This window comes from Phyllostomus discolor, chromosome 1 (genome assembly GCF_004126475.2).
Source record: "Phyllostomus discolor isolate MPI-MPIP mPhyDis1 chromosome 1, mPhyDis1.pri.v3, whole genome shotgun sequence".
In the NCBI taxonomy this organism is placed as follows: domain Eukaryota; kingdom Metazoa; phylum Chordata; class Mammalia; order Chiroptera; family Phyllostomidae; genus Phyllostomus; species Phyllostomus discolor.
Window position 1 is genome coordinate 196,971,286 of NC_040903.2, and position 14,156 is coordinate 196,985,441.

General features: G+C 47.6%; 2 protein-coding genes across 7 annotated transcripts in view; one reads left to right on the top strand and one right to left on the bottom strand.

Moving 5' to 3' along the window:
- Positions 1-5,424, bottom strand: part of LOC114491797 (acylphosphatase-1) — a 40,267-nt gene extending 34,843 nt beyond the window's left edge. For 2 of the 5 annotated variants that reach the window (XM_036012277.1, XM_036012261.1), the window contains exons 1-2: positions 5,083-5,424; positions 98-195 (exon numbers count right to left, since the gene is read on the bottom strand). In XM_036012277.1, coding sequence (XP_035868170.1) covers positions 98-195; positions 5,083-5,236 — 252 coding nt within the window. In that variant the 5' untranslated portion in view covers positions 5,237-5,424. Of the gene's footprint in view, positions 1-97; positions 196-300; positions 378-542; positions 660-5,082 lie in introns of those variants that run through there. The other 3 variants (XM_036012294.1, XM_028506104.2, XM_036012287.1) reach the window with 3 other exon arrangements.
- Positions 5,425-5,501: 77 nt separating this feature from the next.
- Positions 5,502-11,750, top strand: ZC2HC1C (zinc finger C2HC-type containing 1C). 2 transcript variants are annotated; one of them, XM_028507655.2, is made up of 3 exons: positions 5,502-5,852; positions 6,530-7,877; positions 10,173-11,750. In XM_028507655.2, exons 2-3 carry the CDS (start codon positions 6,549-6,551, stop codon positions 10,434-10,436), a joined length of 1,593 nt encoding a protein of 530 aa, XP_028363456.1. In that variant the 5' UTR covers positions 5,502-5,852; positions 6,530-6,548; the 3' UTR covers positions 10,437-11,750. The 2 variants fall into 2 exon arrangements, with proteins under 2 accessions (XP_028363456.1, XP_028363455.1); XM_028507654.2 differs by having other exon boundaries at positions 5,502-5,680.
- Positions 11,751-14,156: the final 2,406 nt, after the last annotated feature.

Genomic DNA, 14,156 nt, shown 5'->3' on the forward strand with positions numbered 1-14,156 from the left:
CCAGCTTCTCCTCCTAATGCACTTGGTCGGGACATGTCCCTCGTTTCCACGCACGTAACCTCGGCACGTCCCAAAAGCCTGTAGGCCACATACATACCTGGGTGTACTTGCGGAAAAATACCCCTTGCACCTTCCCGAAAATTTCATAATCCACTGATATCAGGGTGTCCCCTTCTGCCATGTTCCTGCTCAAATCTGTCAGAAACCGGGAAAACAGAAAAATAAACGGGACTCATTAATTCCAGGACCCCCATCCCGAGGCAGAAAGGGCCACACCCACACTTCCCACCTCTCCCTGACCTGAAGGTCCCGGAACTTCAGAGCAGGTAAGCGGTTACGCGTCGTGGGCGCAGGTGTGCAAAGTAACGGAAAGGCACCTGGGCAAGGGAACTTCGGGTCAAAATTGCCCATAGAGGCCTCTGTGGGGGCATTTACCTTTTTCTTCATTGACCTTTCCACACCCGTCCCCGTTCCCTCTCCATCCCTTCCTTCTTCCCACGGGCCTCGCTTCCACATGCCCCCCAGAATCCCCTTTTACTAACATTTAAGGCTAAACGAACTGATGGGCACGCCCCGGGCCTGGTCCCGGGTTCAACCTCCTGGTCGGGGAAACCGGGCAACCACCGCGGCGCGGGTTCCCAACCGCCGCATCCGGAAGCTCAGAGCGCAGCTCCTCCTTCGCGGCCTTGCATGCCTATCACACCCTTCAACCAATCAGAAACTACGTGCTCGGCCCAGAGCCCGCCCACAGGGTGGGATTTCGGGACCAAGGTCTAGGATTGCCCGAGAGCCTACGGTTGGGGATCTGTCCAGGGTGTCAGCTCGGACTGGACAGCCCCAGTCCTTACCCCTTCTCTATCACTAAGCGCATCCCTTTTCTCATTTTCTCGTGGGAAGAAGGGCATGACGAAGAAACACTTTGGGATAAATTCAATCATTCAATAATTTACTGAGAGTCTTCTCTGTGTCAGGCACAGTTCTAGGTAGTTGACATATCAATATATTAGTGAACAAACAGGATTCCTGGGGGAGCTTAAATTCTGGAGATGGGAGGCAGACAATAAACATTAAGCATCATAAAGAACTGCAAGAGGACACATGCAGCCTTTCTTCCCTTTTTCTTGCAGTTCTCAAATTTTAAGTCATGCCTAAGTCTGGAACTGGGAGCAGAGGAGATACACATATTAGAGGTCCTAGTGGTGATTGCTTCTCCTTCTGTGCTACTAGAAGCTGCCCACCAGAGTCTGCCTTTGGACTGCTTGTACACATTTCACCCCTTCAAATACAAGACGCCTATGTGAATACGAGACGGCGGCAGACTTGGCAAGGGGAGATGGCTCTGCAATGGAAGCCATGGTGATTAGTCATTTCATTAGTTCCCCACTACAAAGTGAGGCCCTGGATCCTGGAGAGTCATACCATCTTAGTGCTAGCATGGGGTGGGGCGGGGGGTGGGGGGAAGCTGGATTGCATGCTATGCTTGGCAGTAGTTGGAAATAATGCTAAACAGAGTATGTGGCTGATGTTTTCTCTAAAATTCACTTAAAAACTAGTTTCTCTATAGAATTGAAAACTGATTGACTGTCTACTATGTGTGGGACATTATAGGATATATAAAAATGAATGATATATAATCTTTGTCCTCAAAGAATTTTAAAATGTAGTGCAAGGAATATGCATGCAAATAATGACAACACAATGCACAACATACTAGTTCAATTCCATGAACATCCACTGAGAGTTAACCATGAGCCAGCCCTGTGTTATAGCCAGAACAGAAAATATCACAAGAGCACAAAGGAGCAAAGAGATCCATTCTGAGTGGGAGGACTGGGAAAACATTCTTGGAGGAAACAGCCTATTATCCAGCCACAACCAGCAAGTGGTGGAGCTGGGATTTAGTTGCAAGCTGTCTAAGTACAGAGCCCATTCCCATAAAGGCTATGCTCTACCACCTCCCAGTCTGTAGTGCTTGGGGTAAGGCAGTACCACTGAGGTAAGAAAGTGCAAGTTGTCAGATGTGGCTAGACCAGGGGTTCTCAATCCTGGCTGTGCATTGGGGGAGCTTTTAAAAAGTCTGATACCGAGGACTCATCCCCCAAAATTGCTTTTCAGATAATTCTAAAATCCACAGCTAGGGTTGAAATCCAGTGGACTAGACTCTGGAGAGGAAGGGCTTCAAAGGGAGGCTAGAGGTTGAAATACCATCTATTAAAATTACACATCTCAACTTTATTCTATAGGTGAGATAGAAGCCACTGGGTAGGAAAATGATAGGATCAGGCATATTTAGGATAATTACTCTGGCAGCAGCATGAAGGATGGGCTTGGGCAGCAGATTCTGAAGACAAGAATGGCAGTTAGGACAGGGATGCATGCCGTCCCAATGAGAAGTGAGGAAGAACTCACCTGGAACTGTAAAGGAAGAGTCATACATGAGACTTTGCAGAGTAAATTCAACAGAGCCTGCTGACCAGTTAGAGGAAGGGGTGACAAGGAAGGAGGAATAGAAGGCGACTGATGCTTTCAGCATGAGAGGGAATACTGGAGAAGTGGATTGGGAGAATGGGGACAAGTGTGTTCTCTGTCATATTGAGTTTGAGGTTCCTGGGGAACTAAATGAGAAGTTGGAAATGTGAGTCTGTAATTGAGAGATAAGCTGGATATCATTTAAACACAGGTGACACCTGAGATTTCCGCATTTTGTTGAGACATTAAGAAAGAGAATGTCTGGACCTGCACATGCATGAGAAATAAGAGGGCTCAGGAGGACACTTAAGCGTGGGGTGGGGGCAGGTGAAGAAAAGACAAATGACAGAGGCCTGGAAGAAGACAGGGCAAGGACATGACAGAAGAAACCAAGAAGGCAGAGGAACAAGTGAGAAGACAGTTCCAGGGAGTGGAAAATCAATAATATCAAATAAGCAAGTGGAAGAAGTAGCAGCTTTTGTCTTTGGTCATTGGAAGATCACCAGTAGCCTGGCAGTTAAGTAAAGTGAACAGAGTGGAAGCCCACCACAATGTACTGGACAGTGAAGAGGATCTAAGGAAGTGGCGGGGGGGGGGGGGGCAGCAAATGTAAAGTTTTCTGCCAAGAATTCTTTTGGAGGCCCTGGCTGGAGTAGCTCAGTGGATTGAGAGTGGGCTGCAAACCAAAGTGTCACAGGTTCGATTCCCAGCCAGGGCACATGCCTGGGTTGCAGGCCATGACCCCCAGCAACTGCACATTGATGTTTCTCTCTCTCTCTCTCTATCTCCTTCCCTTCCCCTGTCTAAAAATAAATAAATAAAATCTTTTTAAAAAAAAGAATTCTTTTGGAGAAGAAGAGTAATGAATGGGACCCTAAGATAAGAGGTGGCAGGTCAAGGGAAATAAGGTTTGTTTTGTAGGGGAAATAAAGCATACAGGAGTGAGCAAAAGCAGGTTTGAAACTGGAAAAGCTGGCATAGATGCTGCCTGTCACCTACCAGACCCAATAAGCAGAGGCAGGGACTGAATCCTCACTGGCACTTTATTCAGGTGGTCAGTGATCTGAGAAGACAGGGGTTTGTACCCTAACAGACCATCTTCAATTCCATTTTAAACTGACCCTTTTTATAAGAAGAAAAGTGTAGGTAAGGGGGTTGGAATTCAGGGGGAAAGTTAATCAGATAAAAAGCTGCAGCATTCTTTCCTCTGTGCCCTGGGCAGTGGGCTCAGTCTCACCCTGGAGCACAATGGCTCAAATACCTTATTGACTGCTCACAGTCCTCCTGAGGCACAAAGGTGGAGCTGCTTATGGTCTCCTGGAGTCAGGGTGGGTCATACCTTCAGTTCCTGAATCAACAGCTTTTTACATACATTGATTACTAACCTAATTAGCTATTACCTGAAACTAAAAATTTGCCAACATTTGAGTTCCCCATCACAGTTGTAATACAAATAAATAATACAACAATTAATAAATAACACGGGAATAAAATGGTTTACATACTCACAACTGTAAACTCACTTTTGCCACCCCTGTATTTTAAAACCAAAGAGAAGGAATATGTTGATGGATACAACTTGGAGTTAACAAGGTGGAGTCCATTCCTGAAAGGGACTAATTCAAGATTGGAACTCATGGAAAGGGAAAGATTCTTCTTCCTCGAAAACAAGACGGAAGGGCCCTGGTTGGCATGGATCAGTTGGTTGAGTGTCATACTGTAAACCAAAAGGTGGCAGGTTAGATTCTGGGTCAGGGCAGGTACCCAGGTTGCAAGTTCGTCCCACCCTTCTGGTGTGCAGGAAGAGGTAGTCCATGGATGCTTCTCTCACATCGGTGCTTCCTTCTCTCTCTCTCTGAACAAACAACCAATGAAAAAATGTCCTTGAGTGAGAATTAAATAAATACATTAATTAATTAATTTTTAAAAAACGAAAAGAAAGCAAGTCAAGATGGAGGGAGGCACCCTAGGAAATTCTGCCAGACTGGAAGGGAGTTGATGACAGGCAGGCGATTGCCGAGGTAATTGGAACCTTCAGAGTGGAAATGTCTGGGACTCCCATATTAGAGACGGCAGGAGAGAGTCAACTAGGAAAGAAAGCAAGGAATTAAAAAAAAATGTTCTGGAGGACTCACCAAGGATTTCTTTGTAATATGTAAAAGCCGTAATATGAGATGTTGAAGTATTAACACCGACTACTGCTGTCTATATTATTTTCCATGTGCATGAATCTTTTAAGTAGTTACAGGGAAAATAACCAATTGCTTGTTCCAAACAGCTTACACAAATGAACTGAAGCATGGGGGAAATAACCTTTTCTGATGTTAACAAGTCATAGAATATCATTTAGTGTCGAAACCAGGCTATACTGATTATTTTCCATCTGATAGTTAACTTTATTAGCATTACATTTGGTTGAGTCATTCTTGGGCCCTAAGAGACGGACAGACAGAGTAACCACGTGAGAATAAAACACTAAATCAAAATAATTAGATTGGCTACAAAACTACCCCAGAAAGACACTTGGCAAAACCTCGCCAAGTTGTTAAAAACTGACCGCGAAGTCCCAACCATTGGCGAGAAAAAGCACGGAGAGATAGTGTATAGCCATACCTGGGGCCCATACCAAGCTGCCAAGAAAGGCTATCAGCAGGCCCACTCCCGCTAAGTGGGCGGGCCTCGGCGTCCTGCGGCACAATGACTGGAGCGCACAGCTAAGGGCCTCCTTTCTCTGCCGGAGAAGGGCAAGCCCCAGGTCACGGGTCATCGTTCTCAGAAAAACACAAGTTCTTTGATGGAGCCCCAGGAAAGCTTTCCCGTCCCCTCCTCCTTTCCCCAAGAGCCAAGTTGGACGGAGCTGCAAAGTTGGCGGGATTCCGGGTCAAGTGACACTTAGGGCGACTTCAGGCCCTGCCGAGCAGCTCCCATTCGGATTAGGACTGCGACTGTGCGTGGTTCGACGTTCCCCGCCCCGCCACCCCCGCCACCCCCGCCACCCCCGCCACCCCCGCCACACACCCCCTCCCCACCGCCCTCGGCCCCCAGCCAGGGGCATTCGCGGCGAGAGGCGGGGCTGGGCGCGCATGCGCTCCTGTCTCCAGGCAACGGGAATAACAGGGGCCAGCTGAGAGCGCCTGCGTGGCCGTCGGTTGAGTGAAGGGGGTTTGGTCCGGAAAACTAAGTCCTGAGCAGTTGACCCTAAGAGCCTCAGGTATGCGGAAGGGCGGGAAGACATGGGGTCAGCACCTCGACCTCCCAAGGGCCCGGTGGACAAAAGAGTGAAGGCTTGTCTCCAAAGCGGAGTCCCCAGTGGGGGCGTCCGGCTGACCTTCCAGGACAGAATGTGACTTCCGTGTTCCGGATCCAAAACGCTCCGCAGTCAGGTCAGGTGGCCCTCGTTTGTCAGGTTACAAACGTCCCGCAGTCTTTCGGCGGGGACTCCTACTCCTTGGGTGAGGGTTTGACAGGCAGCACCTGCTGCAGGCCCTGGGCGGCCTCTTTGCTCCTGGGAGTCAAGCACGGATCCAGCAGGCGGGAAGCCCTGAGATCTCTGTGTGCCAGGTGTTACGTCTGGGCCATAGTTTTCTCGCCTGTAAAATGATCTTGCAGTCCTAATATCCCTAAATTACTGTCATGTAACTCTGAGCGAACCCCTCGATTTATGGGGGAAGAAACTGGAGCCAGCAAGGGCAAGTTGCTTGTCCTGTGTCACAAGACTAAAACCTGACTTTCAATCCAATAGCTCTTTTCAGTAACTCCTTCCACCTGCTACAGAGTGTGGGCGGAGCATCACTGTGTACAGAGGAGGCTGGTACGGGCTTAGGCAGGAACACCTGTATCACATTCGGTTTTCTAACTCAGGGCCTAACAAGCCGTCACATGACCTAATAAGCGCTCACAGAATGCGTATTGAAAGAAAGCCCTAGCAGACCCAGCACCACTGTCCCTAAAAAGTTTAAAGGAAAATGTAGGTAGGACAAACGTAGAAGCAGTCTGCCTTAGCCCCCAGGGGGAATCTCAGACAAACTTCTCACATATATCTGGTTTAAATCCCCCCTAGGCTTCAGTCCAGGCCCTGAATGGCTGGTCTGCATTTGGCACCACCTCTGCCTGTGGGCGTTATGCTGCCGTATAAAAAACCGGAAGCTCCAGAGTTCCACTCAACTAAGCAAAGCCCCTATGAAAAAACGGACTCTTCCCCGCTGTCCTCCATGGGGCACCTGAGGAGCAATTCCCAGGAGAAACTTTTAGGCAACAAAGAGTCAGCGCTGGGTAATCTGCACACTCAGTCCCGATGGCACACCTGCACGAAAGCCCAGAGCTACTTCTGTTCTCACTGTGCTGGAACCGGGCAGCCAGATCCAAGAAGCAATCTCCAGAGTCAAGCACAGGGTTTCTTTTACTCATCAGGCCCTCAATCCCGGTATCCCAAAGCAAATAACCAGGAATTCATCCCCTTTACAAGGAAGCGAGTTGGGGTGGACCGGGCATACCCACTGAAACCCGTGTTCCATCGGAAGTCTCGAAGTACAGGTGAGAGTGGCATGGACTGGGACCCGAATGTCTCTCCAAGGCCCCCCGAGCCACGGGAGTTTTCATGCAGCAGCTCTGGTCTGAGGAACTGGGCAAACTCATCTGTAGTCGCTACTGTTGCTGCCACACAGGTGGAGAGGGCCATGGCAAACCCCAAGAGGACTGAGTGGATGCAGATCCAAAGACTAGAAGCCGCAGGGGAGAGTTTAGAGGAGGAAATCCGAAGAAAAGAGACCCTCCTGAGGGAGAAACTGAAGAAGACGGAGGAGGAACTCAGAAGGATCCAGAAAGGAAAGGAACAGACTGAGGAAAATGAAAAAGGAGAGGTACAAAGACTGACACGCCCCAGGAGGAGAGTTCAAGGGAACAGCATCGCCCTGCACAAACCGGTCTTCTCCCAGGAATACGAGCCTAAGGAAGCCTTCGGTAGAGACAGTGGAGAGGCTGAAACTTGGGCACGGTCTCATGAAAATTCCAGTCCACTCTTGTTCTCTGATTATGGGATACAGATCCTCAAAAGGGAAAGACTAGTGGCACACAATAACAAAATCCAAGACCAAGTCTCGGAGCGGGTGAAAGAGGAGTTTTCTCAGCCTTCACAGGCGCCAGGCAGTGCTTTGCCAGGGTGCGCCAGCAACTCGAACTTGTCTAGGGCACCAGACTCCGCGGGTTCCAGCTGTTCCACCGAAGAGCCAGAGCTCGGCGAGTGCAGTCACTGTGGACGCAAGTTCCTCCTGCTCAGGCTAGAGAGGCACTCCAGTGTCTGCAGCAGGATGCAGGGTTCCAAGAGGAAAGTGTTTGACTCCTCCAGGGCCCGGGCCAAGGGCACAGAACTAGAACAGTACTTGAACTGGAAGGGACCAGCCTCAGTCAAGGTAACGAGGGCCTTATAGGTTTGACTTTGAGTGGGGATCATTGCAAGGGCCTGTTATTCTTCATAAGGTTTTTTACTTTTTTTTTTTAAAGAAAAATTGCAAGTGTCATAGAGTGAAAGAGAAAGTGAAAACATTTATTCATTATTATTGTGATAGGAGCTTTTCATATGGCCCTTATCACAACCATGTGAGATTTCATTATCTCTTATCAATTCAAAAGTCAATTCTCATAGAGGTTAATTTGCTTGAGATGCACATCAACAGCTTTTTTTTAAAAAAGATTTTATTTATTTACTTTTTAGAGAGATGGGAAAGGAGGGAGAGAGGGAGAAAAGCATCATTGTGCAAGAGATTACATTGATTGGTTGCCTCTTGCATGCCCCCAACCGGGGGCCTGGCCTGCAACCCAGGCATGTGCCCTGACTGGGACTCAAACCTCCGACCTTTTGGTTCACAGGCCAGCACTCAATCCACTGAGCCGCACCAGCCAGGGTGAATATTAACAGCTTTAAATGGCAGAGTCAGCATATAAATCTGGGTTGGAATGACTCCAAAATCTGGACTTAAAAATATATGTCCTTTTGGCTATAAAAATAATAAACATTTACTGTAGAAAATTTTTTAAAAATTACTTGGCTGGCGTAGCTCAGTGGATTGAGCACAGGCTGGGAACCAAAGTGTCCCAGGTTCGATTCCCAGCCAGGATAGATGCTTGGGTTGCAGGCCATAACCCCCGGCAGCCCACATTGATGTTTCTCTCTCTCTATCTCCCTCCCTTCCCTCTCTAAAAATAAGTAAATAAAATCTTTAAAAAAACATGAAGGAGAATAAAATATTTAAAAAATTAAACTGTTTTGTGTTTCACTACTTCTAGAGAATTACTTTCAATTTGCAATATACTTTGCCACCTCCCAAGATTAAAATCTGTTATCACTCCTGTAACCACATCTATGTTTTCAAGATTGGCTCAATTTTGGTATACTTCCTTTTTTTAACACAATTTTTTATAAAGATTGTATTTATTTTTAGAGAGAGGGGAAGGGAAGGAGAAAGAGAGAGAGAGAAACATCAATGAGTGGTTGCCTCTTGAGCACCCCCGACTGGGGACCTGGCCTGCAACTGGGAATGGAACTGAAGGTCCTTTGGTTTGCAGGCCCACGCTCAATCCACTGAGCTACACCAGCCAGGGCTCAATTTTGGTATACGTTCTAAATAAAAACATGAAACACGATTAAGTTTGGAATTCTTCTCTCCATTTACAGTGTAAACACCTTAAAGGTAAAGGACTTTATTTTTGGTTCACATAAAACTAGGTTGTGCCCCGACTGGTATGGCTCTGTGAGTTGGACACCATCCCATGAACCCAAAGGTTGCTGGTTCGATTCCTGGTCAGGGCACATGCCTGGGTTGTGGGCCAGGTCCTGGGTTGGGTGGGGGGTGTGCAAGAGCCAACCGATCCACGTTTCTCTCCCTTTCTCCCTCCCTTCCCCTCTGTCTAAAAATAAATTTTAAAAAATGTTTTCTTCTGCTACCTACTTTGTTGTTTCCTGAGTGTGTGTGTTTGTGCGTGTGCTTGTTTTCGTTTGTCTCTTGTTGGAACTTAAATGTCTGTTAATACTTGACTAATCCATTATACTTGACTAGTCCATTTATGTTTAAGCTTAAGTGGGGCTTTTTGACTAAAGACCGTCGCATTAGGGTTTTCAAATAGCCTTCTCACTGGAGTCCTCCAGAGCCAGTGTCTGATGGCTTTTCTGTCGCCTGCTCGGTGCCTCCTGAAACCCCTTCAGTCTCCTGAGAAGGTGCCCATGTGCTTGGTAACCTGGGGGCCCAGCGGGGGAAGGAAGCTGACATGTCCACACTTCATCATATATACTTGCACTTAATGCGTAGTTTCAGCCCCAAGATGAACCCTTTTCTTCCCAGTGCCTGGATTTCCTGAGTTCAGCTGACAACTGCCCGGTTGGATTTTCCCAAAGAATAAACCCCCGTTGTCCTGTGAGGGTGCAGGGTGGGCAAGGTGGGGTAGCCGCCCTGGGGGCCTGGCGCTCCCGAGCACCGAGGCTCTTCAGGTCTCTGCTGGGGGAAGGGCTTGCCTCTCAGGACTCCTCCCCTTCGCAGGCCCTGGGTTTACGTGCCTCCACTCCGGCAAGTCAGTTTTCCCGGGCGCTCCTTTCCCATTCTCTTTGACCTTGCGGAGTAGCACCCCTTTTATTTCCTTACTCTCATTCTAGCGCAGACTCAGGAGATGAGACGACCGCCAAGTTGAATGATCAGTCTTCCTTCTACCTACAGGCTGAACCGCCTCGGAAGAGCAACTGGAGACAGAAGCATGAATCTTTCATCCGTACCCTCCGCCAGGCTCGAGAGGTCCAACAGGTCATTGCCAAAGGTGGAAACGCCTCAGACTTGCCTCCCATCCCACCCGCAGAAAACCCAGACTATATTCAGTGTCCTCACTGTAGCCGCCACTTTGCTCCCAAGGTGGCTGAGCGGCACATTCCCAAGTGTAAGACCATTAAGAACCGTCCTCCACCTCCAAGAAAGCATTACAGTTGAGCAGACAACAGTGGAAACCTCCTCGATAACTCCAGGAAGCTCTGCTTCTCTTCAGCAGTAAGTGGGAGAATAATTTGATGCAAAGCAGGACGAACTAAACTTTTACATCTCCCAGATCTGCCCAGAGTTGAAATCAGGGAGGAGAAGCCCACTGCTAAGCAGCAGAAGGCAGAAGGAAAGCTCACTCCCCACTAAATTACCACCTCAGGCTGGTGGGTCTTATGTTCGTCCCCTAAGAACTGATGGGCGAAGACACACGAGTAGCGAGCAGGCTACATTAAAGCCACCTTACAGGCTCACTTGTTCTGCCTTCTTGCCACTGCCTCTGCCTCTCTGTCTGGGGTTCCTGTTAACTCTTCCTGCTCTTGCAGGAAGTTGGCTCATTAGGATGAGCTGGTCTCAGAGGTTCATGGTCACCCAGATGATATCTCTTGTACAAGATAGTATGATTTTGTTGTAAGGCCAATGGAAGCCCATCCTTGACCTCCCTGGTGCACGGTCCTGGCTAAAAGCCCATACGAGCATGAGAGGTCAGAGTGCCGATATATCCTAACCCCTCCCTGTGGTGTACTGTGTAATGAAGGCAACCTCACCTTGATCTACTGCAAAGGGCAGGGGTGGGGGAAGCACACTGTCTGTCTCTGCAGTTCTTTTCTAATGCCAAAAGGGGGGAAGCAGCTCCAGTTTCGGCTGGTGCTAGCACTCTGCTCTCAAACTAGGCTGGTGGAGTTGGTTGGATGGTGTTTTAAATGAGGCAGCAGAATGCACCATCAAAGCAAGCTGTCACATGTCCCTGCTGAAGATGCCAGTTACCTTCTATTCTAGAAAGTACGCTTGGAAGGAAGAGGTGCCAGATTATTTTCTCTCTGCAAAATCAGGCCTAATGCAAGTAACCTTTATTAGGCCCTCAGTAAATGGGTTTGAGGGATTTAAAATTAACCAAATAATGAAATGGGAGAGTCCCAGACTTGGTGTGTGGGAGCAGTGGTGAGGTAATGTCTGATGGGTGGTAGCAGTTCCGATAGGATGAAGCTGGTGTAGCAGGTCTACCAGTAGGAAATACTAGTAGGGTTATTGTCTTGACAGCATTCCTCAAATGGCTAGTTTAAAATCCTGGGGAAAAAAATCACCCAGCCTGACCTGGGCAAAGGGGACTAGGCAGATGACAAAACCGTGTTTTACCCAACAGCAGGTGGCCACTCAGTCCGGTTTCATCTCCTTGGCAGCTTCTGCCGGGTGACTGCGCTAACAGAGCAAACTGATTTGAAACGTGAGTTTAAGGCTTCGGCTGTGAGGCTCCAGGACACTAGGCTGGAAAACAATTATGTTTTTATTTATTGATTTTAGAGAGAGACAGAGACTGACTGATTTGTTGTCCCACTTACGTGTGCATTCATCAGTCGGTTCTTGCACGCGCCCTGACTGGGATGGAACCTGCAACCTTGGCGTGTTGGGACGACGCTCTAAGTAACCGAGCTCCTCGGCCTGGGCTGAAATTTATATTTTAAAGACAGCATATATTGAATTGCTTTATGCTCTTGTTGAAAAGAAAGAGGTATCACATGACAGGGCTTTTGGTTTGCCACTTAAAAGAAACCTCACATAGACAACTGGATATATCTTTTAAGATTTTATTTATATACTTTTAGAGAAGGTGGAAAGGAGAAAGAGAGAGGCAGAGAAACATCAATGTGTGAGGGAAACATCGATGGGTTGCCTCTCAGCCTGCAATTCCCAGGCATGTGCCCTCACCGGGAATCGAACCTTTGGTTCACAGGTTGGTGCTCAATCCACAGCCACACCAGCCAGGGCCACACTGGATATTGTGATCCAATATATACATCCCCGGGCAAGTTCAATAAGGTACACGTTTTGTTTTACACTTAATGGCAAGAACAAGCTGTGGTGGGCATCACTTAAGTGGCAGCCTGTGGACTGCTTCGCCCCACAGGTGTTTTATTTGGTTGGCACAGCACTAAAAACATTATCCGGCATTTAAGAATTGGGATATGGAACATCTGTTAAATGACTGAAGTTCTGGAAACACCAGGCCAGCAACCATGCATAGCACTAAATGAATGAGGTTCAAAATCAGTGGCTCCTTGAAGGGGGAGAGAATATTCTGATCACCCGAGCTCCTCCTGGCCTGCTTCACTTATTTGCATTTTCTGCCTCCCCCCCGCCCCCCCACCTCGCAGTGGGTTTGGGATCCCTGGATGATGTTACTAAGCACACAGATCATCAGGGCCCTCCAGGGAGAACAGACGTGTGTTGGGGAGTGCTTTCTTATAGACACAGGAAGCAGTTACTCATTCTTACGTTGCTAGGGAAATCAAACAATGTCTCAGTGTTCCTTCAATCGCAACAGGCTCAGGCCTTGCTTTTATTAGCAATGTCTATTAGTCTTTTAAATTTAGCTTGATCTGATCTTTGGGAAGAGGTTAGAAACATTTTTGTATCTAAGTCTCTTCCTGAATAGCAGAGGATGATCAGGGAGAAATAAACAGTGCTTGTTAGTCCATGTCACACTGCTTCATCTAAGAAGCTAGTGAAAGTAAATGCTGTAATTTTTTTAAGTTCAAAAGGTTAAGCAGCCAGAAGGACCTCATGGTAACCCACTACAGGTAAAAAGTGTGTGTGGGTGTCTAAAATAGTGCTGCCGAACAGAAGTGTGTTTAAGGCAGCACAATACCTCCTGGCCAACGTTTTTTTTTGTCATCAATTTATCACAGGAGGTAGCAGAGATGTGATAGTGTTTACTCCCTAGCGTTAATGACTCTGTGAGGCTTAGTGATCAGTGTGTTTATATCCATCGTTAATTATTGAAGCAACAAATGGTTTCTGGCTTTACAGCAGGCAGGAACACGTTCTGTAGCCCTGACCACAGCCTACTCTGCCCTAACAATACTTTCTAGGCCCAGGGATACTCATTTGAATTTATTTACAATACATCTTAGCTCCAGAGTTGTTCTATTGTGAATGTTTGCAAATCTATGGCAAACCAAATGAAATGTGAGTACAAGGCTGCTCTGGCTTTCAAGTTCACTGAAGTGTTCAGCCAACAGAAGTTGTAACGTGGCTATGTTATGCCAGGGCAACCAAAATACAGTTCAGCCTCTTTGAGGGAAAAGTTTTATAAACATAAACAGGCACTATCACTCGAAAAGGCCCACTTTAATGGGGAGAGAAGTACCAGAAGTGATCCTTCCTTGTATTTTATTTATTTTTGAAAGATTTTACTTACTTTAGAGAGAGGGCAGGGGAGGGAGAGAGGGAGAGAAACACCAGTGTGGGAGATACATGGATCTGTTGCCTCTTCTGCACCCCCAACTGGGACCTGGCTGGCAACCTGGGCAGGTGCCCTGACTGGCAATAGATCAGATGACCTTTTGGTTCACAGGCTGACACTCAGTTCACTGAGCCACACCGGCCAGGATGATCCTTCCTGTTAATGGCGTGCTGTTTTTTTTTCTCCTTCTGCATTTTAAGCACTATATTTCAGAAGTTGGGTTGGGCGAAGAGGGGGGGTGCGGAGCTGTAGTAGAAAATGATTCTGAGAGCAAGGAGAAACTGAAAAGAGGCAAAAATGATTTCTGTGCAAATGTCCCTTGCATTGTCTGTTACAGACCTTTGACTCAAAGACTCATGAAGGCCCAGAGTTGGAGTATTGTGCCCGCGGTGACTGGGGTCCGTGCACAGACTTACTGAGGCACAGCATTA

Excerpts from the sequence above, each read along its gene's own strand:
- ZC2HC1C (XM_028507655.2), top strand. The coding sequence starts at position 6,549 with ATGGCTGGTCTGCATTTGGCACCACCTCTGCCTGTGGGCGTTATGCTG. Across the intron at positions 7,878-10,172 it reads AGGGACCAGCCTCAGTCAAG|GCTGAACCGCCTCGGAAGAG; the intron begins GTAACGAGGGCC and ends TTCTACCTACAG.